Source organism: Henckelia pumila, chromosome 1 (genome assembly GCF_033568475.1).
Source record: "Henckelia pumila isolate YLH828 chromosome 1, ASM3356847v2, whole genome shotgun sequence".
Lineage (NCBI taxonomy): Eukaryota > Viridiplantae > Streptophyta > Magnoliopsida > Lamiales > Gesneriaceae > Henckelia > Henckelia pumila.
In genome coordinates this window covers 119,221,938-119,235,242 of record NC_133120.1, presented here as the reverse complement: position 1 = coordinate 119,235,242, position 13,305 = coordinate 119,221,938, and the positions used below count along the sequence as shown (strand labels likewise).

The 13,305-nt window shown below is 32.3% G+C and overlaps 2 protein-coding genes across 2 annotated transcripts; one reads left to right on the top strand and one right to left on the bottom strand.

The window, feature by feature from the left end:
• Positions 1-979: 979 nt before the first annotated feature.
• Positions 980-4,050, top strand: LOC140888970 (dihydrolipoyllysine-residue acetyltransferase component 4 of pyruvate dehydrogenase complex, chloroplastic-like). The gene is made up of 6 exons (XM_073296667.1): positions 980-1,990; positions 2,356-2,547; positions 2,648-2,735; positions 2,833-2,903; positions 2,987-3,070; positions 3,739-4,050. Exons 1-6 carry the CDS (start codon positions 1,100-1,102, stop codon positions 3,841-3,843), a joined length of 1,431 nt encoding a protein of 476 aa, XP_073152768.1. The 5' UTR covers positions 980-1,099; the 3' UTR covers positions 3,844-4,050.
• A 6,241-nt stretch (positions 4,051-10,291) lies between these two features.
• Positions 10,292-11,067, bottom strand: LOC140875430 (uncharacterized). Its single transcript, XM_073279107.1, has one exon. The coding sequence runs from the start codon at positions 10,968-10,970 to the stop codon at positions 10,425-10,427; it is 546 nt and encodes a 181-aa protein (XP_073135208.1). The 5' UTR covers positions 10,971-11,067; the 3' UTR covers positions 10,292-10,424.
• Positions 11,068-13,305: the final 2,238 nt, after the last annotated feature.

Below are 13,305 nucleotides of genomic sequence, written 5' to 3'. Positions count from 1 at the left end.
ATCTATTAACACTCTGAAGTATAACTCACTTTCTTATTATATCTCGATCACCTCCTTATTGCAATCACACAACAAATATCAAGAATTCACCAATATTTAGCAACATGAACTAACACAGAACACAACCTTGAGTATGCAAGCAATTTGAGTAATCAAGATAATGACACTAGTGATTACGTGGTTCAGCCATCTTTGCAGGCTTACATCCACGGAAGAACACCATAACCATTTTTTTTTTTTATTGATTAACCAATAATGAAGATCAATCAACTACAATCAGTGTTTCCAGAATACAACCAAGAATACAACAAGTTTAATCAAACTCTTGGCTCCTATTCTTGCTTCTTTGATTCTGTTATCTTCGAATTGATTCTCTTCCTTTCTTCTTTGCTCTGTGTGTATTCCTTTCTTATGTGTCGAGATCTCCCTTTCCTTGAAGTTTCCAGCTCCTCATAGTACCACTTTAGGAACCGGTAGCATATACACTAATCAAAGCAATCCATGCACTAGCTGGTTTGGTATCCGGTTGCCAACTATCCAATGTAACAGCTTTTCCAACCGCCTTTGAGAGCCCAAATGACATACCAACTCAGGGCCTGATCCAAGAAGAATAACAAAGAAGCAGGGGCCTAATCAAAGTTTAGAGACACACACAAGTCTAACAGTTCTACTGGTAATGATCTGAAATACTGATTCAACATGTAATTTTAGTTTATTATCTTTGTTTATTGTTGAATTTAGGGATTCATGGGGTATTGACATTCATGTTTTTTGATTTTATATAGTGTTTTTATTTTATATTTGGATTATGTGAATTTATTATATTATATATATATATATATATTTTGTTTTAGATTTGATAAAACAAAAAAAAAAAATCATTTGAATTTGTGATACTAAAAATAAAAATGAATAAAAATAATTTTACAAAGTAAATTGACATGTTTATCCTGTGGGACCATTTGGTGCAGGTAGGCGGAGAAGTCGATGCCAAGTCCGAACGAAGTGTTCCTCGTCTTCTCCACCCCAACCACTATACAATCCCATCTCCCACACTCCACTCCCGATCACCCATCGCTCCTCCTCCTCCGCCGCCGCCATGGCTTCGCTTGTGTGCCCCAAAGCCCCGTCGCTCTCCTCCTCATCCTCACTCTCCTCCACCGCTCCCTTTCTACTCCCCTCCATTTTCTTCTTCCGACCTAAGTCTTCCTCATCTCGCATTCCCACCGTGCGCGCCAAGATCCGTGAGATTTTCATGCCTGCTCTCAGCTCTACCATGACCGAGGGCAAGATCGTTAGCTGGATTAAATCCGAAGGCGATATGCTCTCCAAGGGGGAATCCGTCGTCGTCGTGGAATCTGATAAAGCCGATATGGATGTGGAGACGTTCTACGATGGCATTTTGGCTGCAATTGTTGTTAATGAAGGTGAGACGGCTCCGGTTGGCTCGCCGATTGGGCTATTGGCTGAAACTGAGGATGAAATCGCTGAAGCCAAGGCTAAAGCCGCGTCGCATTCGACTGGAGCTCCCGCCAGTTCAGCTCCAAAAGTCGAGGATTCTGCTCCCGTTCCAATTCCTGCTCCTGCACCAGCTCCCGCTCAGACAGTGGCTACTGCCCCCACTACTCCGGGGAAGTTGGTGGCAACACCTTATGCGAAGAAATTGGCCAAACAGCATAAGGTGGATATTAATAAGATCGTGGGAACGGGTCCGTTTGGGAGGATAACGCCGGAGGATGTGGAGAAGGCTGCAGGAATTACTACCATCCCGAAGAGTAATGTGGCCGTGCCTGCTGCTGCTGCTGCTCCATCTCCTGCATCTCCGCCAAAGGCTCCAGCTAGTTTTCCGGAGATTCCTGGATCGAGTGTGGTGCCGTTCACTACAATGCAGGCTGCAGTGTCGAAGAATATGGTGGAGAGTTTGAGTGTGCCCACTTTCAGAGTTGGATATCCTGTTGGTACTGATGCCCTCGATGCTCTCTATGAAAAGGTACATATTTTTTTTTTATTAGAAGTTACCCTGTTGGAATTAGCATGATTATTTAGATCGATCCCTAGTCGTTGAAGCATTTGATTAAAATCAATCATCTTAGCTTATTTGTTACAAAGATTCAAGTAAATTTAATTGAGTAGTGGCCATGTGGCATGCATTCGTTGCATTCTTTATGGAAGTCATATAACCTTTCAGAAGAAGTGATGTCAACAGTAGACAAACTGAAATGGGAGTTAAATTCTTGGATTATGGTATGAATTGTTGTGAATTGGGAAATAATTTTGTATTTATGATAAGTCGGATAGAAAACTTATGTAAGTGGAAATATGAGTCAAATATTGCAATTTTATCCACTATGATAGGTGAAGCCGAAGGGTGTGACCATGACGGCCTTGTTAGCAAAAGCTGCGGCTATGGCGTTGGTTCAGCATCCTGTGGTGAACGCAACGTGCAAAGATGGGAAAAGTTTTACTTACAATAGCAATATAAATATTGCAGTCGCTGTGGCGATTCATGGTGGATTGATCACCCCGGTTCTTCAGGACGCGGACAAGGTAACATAGGAGTGAAATTTGATCAACCCCGTCCTTGTTAGCAGTAGCTTAAGAAACATTGAAGTTTTTGATGATTTTGACTTGTCTTTGCTTCATATAGATGGATCTTTATCTGTTGTCTAAAAAATGGAAGGAGCTTGTGGAAAAGGCTCGTGCGAAGCAACTTCAGCCCCATGAATACAATTCAGGTACTTCAATATTAAAAATCCTTGTAACAAGGTCATGTACGGTTTTGAGATTCATAGTTGTGTGATTACCGAGTTATAAATGGTTTTTGAACCTTAGGGACTTTCACATTATCAAATTTGGGCATGTTTGGAGTGGATAGGTTTGATGCTATTCTCCCTCCAGGCCAGGTGAGAAATGAGATTGCATACCAGAGAAATTTTGTCCACATGATATGTATTGCAATTTTTAAAGTACTTTTGATGGTAATCAGGGGGCTATTATGGCTGTTGGAGCATCAAAACCCACTGTCAGTGCCGATAAAGATGGATTCTTTAGTGTTAAAAACAAGATGCTGGTAAGTTTAACATTTGGCATCAAAAGATGTTGTGCTATATGGTGCATATAGTTGAGCATATCACTTTTTTATGCTGCAACCTGCTGCTTTTCTCTGAGTTACATTGCTCTTTTCTTTTCCCACATTTACAACAATTCATTTCAAATATATTACTTGCCGGTCATGTTTGACCTGGGAAATCACTTGGGTGCAGCTTTACCCTTTCCTGGGACATGTTTGTTAGATACTGACTTGCCTGAATATTAAATGGGAAGTTAGTATTTGAGGAGGCACCAATACTTTGACGTTGTAAAAACTGTTGTGAAGAATTTAATCACATTCAATCTGTGTACAGAGCGGCAAATTACTGCTATGCCTATATTAAATCAGACAATGGCCTCTATTCCTGATATAGAAATTTGCCGCCTCATCCTTTAATCTTTATCATCGACAACATATGGGTAAAGCCGTAAAGGTAGTAGACAAATCTGCTGTGCTAGTGGGTTTTTATGTTGGATATTGAATAAAAGAACTTCTGCCTAACTCGTAAGAACCACCTCGTCAAGCTGTGACATATCTCTGTATTATTTACCGATTGAAACGATGGGCTTCCCAATAGAAGTGGTTGTGTGTAATATTATTTTTCTGGGATACAACATTAGGTAAATGATTTTCGTGTGCCATTTCAGGTGAATGTGACCGCCGATCACAGAATCATCTATGGTGCGGACTTGGCTGCTTTCCTTCAAACATTCTCAAAGATAGTTGAGAAACCGGAAAGCTTGACGATGTAGAACATGGTTTAATTTGGTAGAGGCGAGTCAAAGAGGTATATTTTAATGAACCGGATGCGGCTATTTAGAGCTCACCACTGATTTTTTATTTTTTGGTATTTCCTTGTGTTCTTCTTTCTTTAGATATTATACGATGGAGCGAGCAATAACAAATTTTGAAACAAAGCATTTGAAACTTTTATTAAATTATTCTCATTTCGAATACAATTCAGATATCAGGGCATTTAACTTTGTTGGCGACTTTTATCTTTATTCTCACACGCACCTCAAATCCAACGTCTGCTAGAATAAAGAGTGGGCTTGGCTTTAGGATGCTTTGTGCAAGTATAATGTGTGTTTTTATATGTAAAAAATAATGCGTGTGATTGTGCTTTTCTTTTGAAAAAGTACTTGAATATTTTTCAATGCAATCCAGAACCAAGTTAAAAACTTGGATTTTGTGCTTTTACCATACTTCTCTTTTTTAATATTTGTACAATAACAATAATAAAATATGTTTTCACTCTTATATCCAAATAGGAACCTGTTTCTATTTTTTTTATCAGGTAAAAAAAATCTTATGTGGAAGTTGATTGTTTTGCCATTTTGTTACGTAGGGATTCGTGCTAATGCTATGACTTGTGGTTGCTTTCATACTAAAAGGCTTTGTTTACACTTTCACGCGAGAATGGACTTGAATTAAACTTTGTTTTAGTAGTAGCAATTTCATGCATATAATTCGAGTGTTCGCTTATGGCTCCGGATGGGTCAAATCAAATTAAAATGTATTATCTGATTTTAAAAAACTTATGTTTCCCCATGTTTTGTTCGAGTTTCGAACTTTTGATAAAGCCAATCTAAAGTGAAAGTTACGTTCAAAATTGACGAAATTATATATATATATATATGTATATATATATATATGTATATATATATGGATGGGTCAAATCAAATTAAAATGTATTATCTGATTTTAAAAAACTTATGTTTCCCCATGTTTTGTTCGAGTTTCGAACTTTTGATAAAGCCAATCTAAAGTGAAAGTTACGTTCAAAATTGAAGAAATTATATATATATATATATATATATATATATATATATATAGTTATTTGCACCAAACATCCCTGTGAAATATTGAAAATGCACACTTCTCTCATGTGAAATTTTGATAGGCATCTTTAACCCTAACCTTTTAAAAAATTAGCACACTCGCCCCTTCAGATGAGTTATTGTTGCGAACGCGCCCCTCATGCGACTGGGCAAAGATTTTGATATTTTTTTTGCACCAAATACCCCTGTGAAATATAAAAAATGCATATTTGACCCCTGTGAAAATAATTTTTAAATCTATTCAACCCATAATACACAATTTTTATTAAAATCTAATTATAAAATATTTAGCAAACACTTTTTGTTTTATTAAATTTATTTTTAATTTTAAATTTATTATGATTATATAATTATTTTTTAAAAAATATTATTATTTTATCTTGTTATCATTATTTTATTAAACATTTTTCTTGTTTCCAACTTTTTCATTAAACATGCATTCATAAACAAGTATTTAAATAATTTTAAATACCAAAATATTGAACTAAACCGATAAGTTTAAACATATTGCATTTTCGATTTAGGACTATATATTATTGAACTAAATTTAAATTTTTCGAAAATATGCATTGCACAATTTGTAATAAATAATAAAAAAATAATATGCTTATATAATAATAAATCAAAAAGGTAACATTCATGAACTTATCATTTGGTTCAATATTTTGGTATTTTTAGATATTTAAATCCTTATTTATGAATCATGTTTAATGAAAAAAATTGAAAACACGAAGTGATTTGATAAAATAATGATAACGAGATAAAGTAATAATTTTTTTAGAAATAAATTAATTAAAAATTAAAAATTTAAATTAAAAATTAAAAATAAATAAAATTAAAAATGTTTTAAAAATATTTTATAATTAGATCTTAATAAATATTGTGTATTATTATTTAATGCAAATTCTGCAATGCATTTTAAAAAATTTAGATTTTGGTTCAAAAATCTATAATCCTAAATTGAAAAGTAATATGCATGAAATTATCATTTTGATTTAATATTTTGGTAATTTTAGGTATTTAAATCTCGTTTATGAATGTATTTTTAATTGAAAAGTTGGAAACAAGAAGAAAGTTTAATAAAATATTGATAAAAAGATAAAATAATAATATTTTTTAGAAAATAATTATATAATCATAATAAATTTAAATTTAAAATAAAAAATAAAATTAATAAAATGAAAAGTGTTTGCTAAATATTTTATAATTAGATTTTAATAAAAATTATGTATTATGGGTTGAATAGATTTAAAAATTATTTTCACAGGGGTTAAATATGCATTTTTTATATTTCACAGGGGTATTTGGTGCAAAAAAAAATATCAAAATTTTTGCCCAGTAGCATGAGGGGCGCGTGCGCAACAATCACTCATCTGAAGGAGCGAGTGTGCTAATTTGTTAAAATGTTAGGGTTGAAGATGTCTATTAAAATTTCACAGGGGTGAAGTGTGCATTTTCAATATTTCACAGGGGTGTTTGGTGCAAATAACACTATATATATATATATATATATATATATATATATATATATATATATATATATATAGAGTTTTGCTATCCTGCCCACCCACAGTGCCCACCTAATGTGCCCACCATGAGGTGGCACTCAACTATTGGACGCACAATTCATCACATCCAATAGTTGAGTGCCACCTCATGGTGGGCACATTAGGTGGGCACGGTGAGTGGGCATGATAGCAAAATTGTATATATATATATATATATATATATATATATATATATATAAACGTGTGAAAATTTGGATCGGAACTTAAAAGTTCAATTTGCTTGAAGGTAACTAGAAATTTGTAGCCAATGAGGTCTTGGCCTAGTGGCCAAGATTGAGGCATGAGACCTTCAGGCCACTTGATCTCAAGTTCGATTCCTGCTGACTACGGGTTAATTTCTTAATTTATTTTCGAAATTAACTTATTTTTACTTTCACACCGCGAGAATGGACTTGAATTAAACTTTGTTTTAGTAGAGTAGCAATTTCATGCATCAACAGATTAATTTCTTAATTTATTTTCGAAATTAACGTATTTTCACTTTCATGCCGCGAGAATGGAGTTGAATTAAACTTTGTTTTAGTAGAGTAGCAATTTCATGCATATAATTCGAGTGTTGGCTTATGGCTCCGGATGGGTCAAATCAAATTAAAATGTATTATCTGATTTTAAAAACTTATGTTTCCCCATGTTTTGTTCGAGTTTCGAACTTTTGATAAAGCCAATCTAAAGTGAAAGTTACACGCAAAATTGAAAAAATTTGGATTGGAACTTAAAAGTTCAATTTGCTTGAAGGTAACTAGAAATTTGTAGCCAATGAGGTCTTGGCCACTAGGCCAAGACTGATACCCTGGGACCAAGAGGTCTCAAGTTTGATTTTCGGTGACTGCGGATTAGTTTTCTAATTTATTTAGGTTGATTTAGTTATTTTTTTCTCGAGTCATGTTCAAGTCCTGTCGGTTGTGCGGACAGTTTCATTCTTTAGTGTTACAATTTAATGTAATTTGATATCCGATGTACTTGTACTAAAAAAACTAGCAATTTGTAAATCAAGAAGTTTCTTCAACTTCAATAAAAATCAACTAATTTTTTTAGCCACGTTTTTAGGTAAAGATGATCTAAACACGTTTTTAGGTAAACAATGATCGACACTAATTTGTTAAACGTAATTTGATATCCGATGTATTTATGGGAAAAATCCCGGTTCAGTCCTAAATGTTTGGACACATTCTTGGTTCCGTCCTTAATGTTTCAATGTTCCCGGTTTGGTCCCAAATGTTTTCCAAAAATTTTCGGTTCAGTCCTAAATGTTTTTATGTTCCCGGTTTGGTCCCAAATGTTTTAAAAAGTTTCCAGTTCAGCCCTAAATGTTTTACGTTCAAGATTTCGTCCTAAATATTTTCCAAAAATTCTCGATTTGGTCCTTCCATCTACAAACAAAGCGTAATAAAAAAAAATTACAAACAAAAGACAAAATTAAATAAAATAAAAGATAATAATAATAATAATAATAAATTTTAAATAAAAATATAATATAAATTATACAAAATAAAATTATAGAATAAAAAAATAATTGAACCGTGCAATCTTATAGTTAAAAACATTATTAATCGCAAACAAATAAACAAATGTTTTAGCAAATAACTAGTATTACTTATTTCACAAAATATTTGAAAATTTCAAAAAAAAATTCAGGAGAAGTATATTTATGCTTAACAATTGAGAAAATATAATGAATTATTTGACCACCGTTGAAGTAGTGATATGAAATTAAGTTTTATTTAATAGTAATTTTTTTTCAAATACTAATTTTTTAAATTATAAAAAAAGTTTTAAAATGATATATATCTTTTTCCAACCTCCAATTTTTTTTTTAAATGTGCAACCATCATGAAGAGAATATAACAAAATTAATAAAAATGTGAAATAACATCATTAAATTTTAATTCCTCAAATTTTGTTTATTTTATTTAAGTTTTTATTTTTTAGCATCATGAATTTAATATTTTAATTTTGAACATTGTGTAAAATTGATTTAAATTTGGATAAAAACTCTAATAAATTTGTATTTTATTTACAACTTGTTTAATATTAAATATATAATAAATAATATAAAACTCAATCATAAATTATATAACACTACGCGGTGTTAGTTTTAACACACAAGTAGATGGAATGATCAAACCGGGAACTTTTGAGAAATATTTGGCATGAAATAGGCAATGTAAAAATATTTAGGACTGAACCGGAAACTTTTTGAAAACATTTAGGACCAAACCGAAAACGTATAAATATTTAGGACTGAACCGGGAACTTTTGGGAAACATTTAAGACCAAACCGGGAACGTCCAAACATTTAAGACTAAACCGGGAATGTGTCCAAATATTTAGTACTGAACCGGGATTTTGCCCATGTATTTATACTAAAAAAAAAATAGCAATTTGGAAATCAAGAAGTTTCTTCAACTTCAATAAAAATCAACTAATCTTTTAGCCACGTTTTTAGGTAAAGATGATCTAGACACGTTTTTAGGTAAACAATGATCGAGACTGATTTGTTAAACATAAATCGTCACCCACTATCCGAACTCTAACAAGCAACAAGAACGTTAATTAGCTAATATTCTAACCAAAGTGGGCTAAAAATATGTTCTCTCACAATAAAGTATATACAAATATATATATTTTTTGAAAAAAACAAACAAGACTTTTATATCATACCAAATCAGGGACAATTACATCAGATAAAAAAATAGGATTAGGAGAGATTCATCCTATCGGGTCAGACATAGAAACAACTCTCATAGCAAGAACATGTGCAGCTTGATTCGCTGATCATTTCATAAAACAAATCTATAGACGGGAACATCAAACAATAGTCTTTTACAATCATCAATAATTAAACTTAAATTAGACAAATCTAGCTCATGAGTGTTAAGCACTTCAATGACAAGTAGAGCATCAAATTCGATTATAACATACATACATAAACTAGATAAATTGATGGGATAATTTCCACTGACTCCATTTATGTTTTCTTTCATTATTATCGTTTTACACAAAAAAAACATGTGAAACGATTTTTTAAGTTAATTTGTGAGATAAAGCTCTGGTTCAATTCGATTAACCAAAAATATTATTTTTTTTTTATAAAAATATTACTTTCATTATATATATATGAGTGAATTCGACCCCATCTCATAAACATGGATGCATGAACTCGTCTCACAAAAGATGTACTCATCTTTTGACATATTTATTGGTGAGACGGATTAACTTTTCTCATATTTATCATAAAAAATAATATTTTTAACCTAAAAATTAATAATTTTTCACGATCGTCTCAAATAAAAATTCTAACTCATAAAATTGATTTGTAAAAGTTTTTATATTTAAACATATGCATGTTTTAATTGTGGAAAGGCTAGTATCATGACCTTATCCTCTCCACCTCCTCTTTGTCACAACTTTCTGTCTTCTCTTATTTATGTTCATTTTCTATTTTATTTATAAGTTTTATTTTACCGATTGACATGTTCTAAAAGATGTATAACGTCTTTGGATCGACCGATGATTTTGTCAAGATTAACGAGAATTTCTTAAGTTCTTTGTTATGGGAATTAAAAGCGTTGCCAAGTAAACTAATATTCATTTAGAAACAAAGCAAGCACTTCCTTGCCCCCTTATTCTCTGAAAAAAAATAATTTAAAAAGAGAAAAAAAAACTCAAACAATTACATACAAAGCACTATTTTATTAACATGCAATTCGCATATTTTATATTTGGGATGAGGTTTGAAGTTCTATTATGACTATTCGAGCATTTTTGTTGGCTCTAATATCCCTCTAAAGTTGTTGCCTAAAATATTAGTGCATCTTCAATTTTCGAAACGATTGAAAATTTCTAAAACAAAGTTAAGGGGAAAAAAAAAATTATATTAACAAATATTCTTTGCCTAAACAGTAAACATTGAAGAAGCCCACACTATTGGGCCGGCATCCTTTCGGGTCTCCACAAAAAGTCACCCGACCCTAAACCCATATCCGAATAGTCAAACAACCCGTCAATGGCTACATATCCACTGTCACCGCCGCTAAAGTTCTCCGTCTGAACGAACCCGTATCCGTCCGAATCATAACCCGGAATCTCCGGTTCGAACCCCCAGAAATCGGATCCCAGCTCAGATTTCTGCGCCGCGCACGGAGACGACGTCGTCGGCGGCAGGCCTAGATCATCGTCGGAAGCCTCCAACAAGTACCCCAGCTCCGGCCGAGATTCTTCGGAGCCGGAAACCAGATCCACCACCTCCACCGCGTCTCCGCCGTCGGAAGCAATCTCCTTCTCGAAGCTCTTCATGAACGAGTCCAGATCCGAACTCGCGGTACCGAACTCGGCCTCATCATCGTCGTCGTCCAAACTGTCCAGGAGATTCTCCCTCAGCCGCTTCACCTCCGGCGAGTCCACCACCACCACCACCCCGGGATCCACAGGCTCATCCCGCAACCGCTTCTTACCCTTGGAATCCTCCATTACAACCTCAGATACCCTTCTCAAACAACAAGAAAATCCAACATAATCGATCCTTTGCAAGACAAATTTCTAGAGAGAAGATTGGTGTGCCCGGAGGAATAGAAATGGGGTCAAATTTATAGTGGAAAACACATGACGGTGACGTGGGAATACATTTCAAATAATTCACTCTCTTTTTTTTTTCCCTTCTTTAATCGGATATCTAAATAAATTATTTTAATAATTATTTTTTTGCCAAAGTCAAATTATTGTGCTTTTTGCCAATTAAAGCTATCAATTATTTTCTTACAATAAAAGTATCCAAATTCGATCCCAAAATTTTAACATATAAATATATATTAAAGCAAAAATATTTCGCAAAAATAGCATTTTCATGAGTCAATTTTTATGAAAAAAAAATATCTTATTTGATATAATTAATAATTTTTTTTTTAATTTTAGATATGAGATAAAGTAATCATTTCATGAATATAAATATGTTAGATCATCTTTGAAGATATTAGCTCGAGATATTAACAGGTAATTCATAGAAACAGTGGGCTGAATGAATATGTTTTACCCACCCTCCCCCTTTTTTTTTTTTCCTGGTGGAATCTGGTAAATTTTATTTTTATACTCCCCTTTTTTTTCCTGGTGGAATCTAGTAAATTTTATTTATTTTCAAAAAAAAAAATAGAAAAATGAAATAGACGTAATTGAGTCGATGGGGACCAAAATCACGGAAGTCGCGGGTAAATGTGTATTTCATTGACGTGTCTGCTCATCAACTGTGTGCTCTGTGTGTTTTGGATATTAATTAATGAATTTTCCTTTTGTGGATTTTTGTGCAGCGTGATTAATTGGATTTGAATTTCGAGTTGGAGTCCGGTGGTGGGTCCCATATGGGATCGAATTTTTCTTTTTCTTTTTTTATTTTTCATATTTTTTTCTCCCTCTATGGTTGTTTTAGGTTGTTTGTTTGTTGGGTTGGAGGGTTTGGATTTTAGGTGCGTGGACATTAATTTCACATCTGCCGTCGGCACCGCTTAACTTTACTTGTCCTTTTTTCCTCTTGTATTAAAATATTTAAAAAATTTAAACAACATGTGATTTATACGGTACCCATTCTGATAAGGTATGACTGTACCAATCGAGCTCCAAAAATATTTGATTCCAACTTTAATTTTAGTTCCGTTATATTTTATTTTTTGATTGCCATTTTACATATAAATTTTGTTTTTGCGGTTTTGAGCGATTGAGATCGGTTTGTTATTTTTTTAATGATAAGTAGAATTACAAAATAAAAAAAATACTCAAATCATTTAAAACAATAATAAAAAATATAGCAAATTTAAAGATAATATGGCCATAACTAGTACAAAATATAATTAGATAAAATAAAAAAATCAAGCATAAAAATAAAGTTAACATAGATAAAATATAATTTAAGTTTTATTTTTAGTCATGATTATAAAACCATTTTGAAGAATATTTATTGTATTAAGAAAAAAAAAAGAAAATATTGACAAGGCTACAAGAGAAAGTGACATAGTGCAATTTTTTTAAAAAATAATATATTAAGATACCGATCCTTAATAACATTATTTAAAAGATGCGAATAAGGTGTTTGCTATTAGTGTGTTGGTTGAGCATTTGTTGTGTAATTGGTAATGAAATTAAATAAAATCGAATTCAAATTAACTACGATACCATATGATTAAACATGAGTTTTTATTTATTTATTTATATACTGACCAAATTTGATCATATGTTTCGTAATTTTTTTTTTTTTATCTTATATGAACATGCACTATGAATGATAATGTATTGGGTTCGGATAGATTGTTGTGTCTCGATTCTCATATTTATTTATTGTATTTACATCATATCTATCATCATCTGAATTGGAAATTCAACTTTCATTCCATATCGGCCGAGGAATCGAACATTAATACCCTACTCAAATTCTTTATTACCATTCACAATTGTATTTTTTTTCAAATTCAAATTACTTCGATAAAATTATTTTTTTTTACCAAATTCTTATTAAACCATAAGAAAAAATTAAAGATAAAGAATAAAAAATTAAAAATCATATAAAAAATAATAAAATATTATAAATAATTTATTCCAACATTATTATCCTATAAACATAACATTAACTATATAATAATAATAATTTTCGTTCCATCCAACTACCATAAATAAACAAAAGTAAATTAGAATTAAATTTCTTTAACATAATAAATACATACACACATATATTTAATCGGGTATTCGGGTCGAGTATGGATAGAATGTTACTACACCCACCTCCACCTCCACCTCCACCTCCACCTCTATCTCCAAATCCAAA

What these genes read in the sequence shown, in the direction of transcription:
- LOC140888970 (XM_073296667.1), top strand. Translation starts at nt 1,100, where the DNA reads ATGGCTTCGCTTGTGTGCCCCAAAGCCCCGTCGCTCTCCTCCTCATCC. An exon ending in CTATTCTCCCTCCAGGCCAG is followed by an intron (nt 2,904 to 2,986) that starts GTGAGAAATGAG and finishes GATGGTAATCAG; the next exon opens with GGGGCTATTATGGCTGTTGG. An exon ending in GTGTTAAAAACAAGATGCTG is followed by an intron (nt 3,071 to 3,738) that starts GTAAGTTTAACA and finishes GTGCCATTTCAG; the next exon opens with GTGAATGTGACCGCCGATCA.
- LOC140875430 (XM_073279107.1), bottom strand. Translation starts at nt 10,970, where the DNA reads ATGGAGGATTCCAAGGGTAAGAAGCGGTTGCGGGATGAGCCTGTGGAT.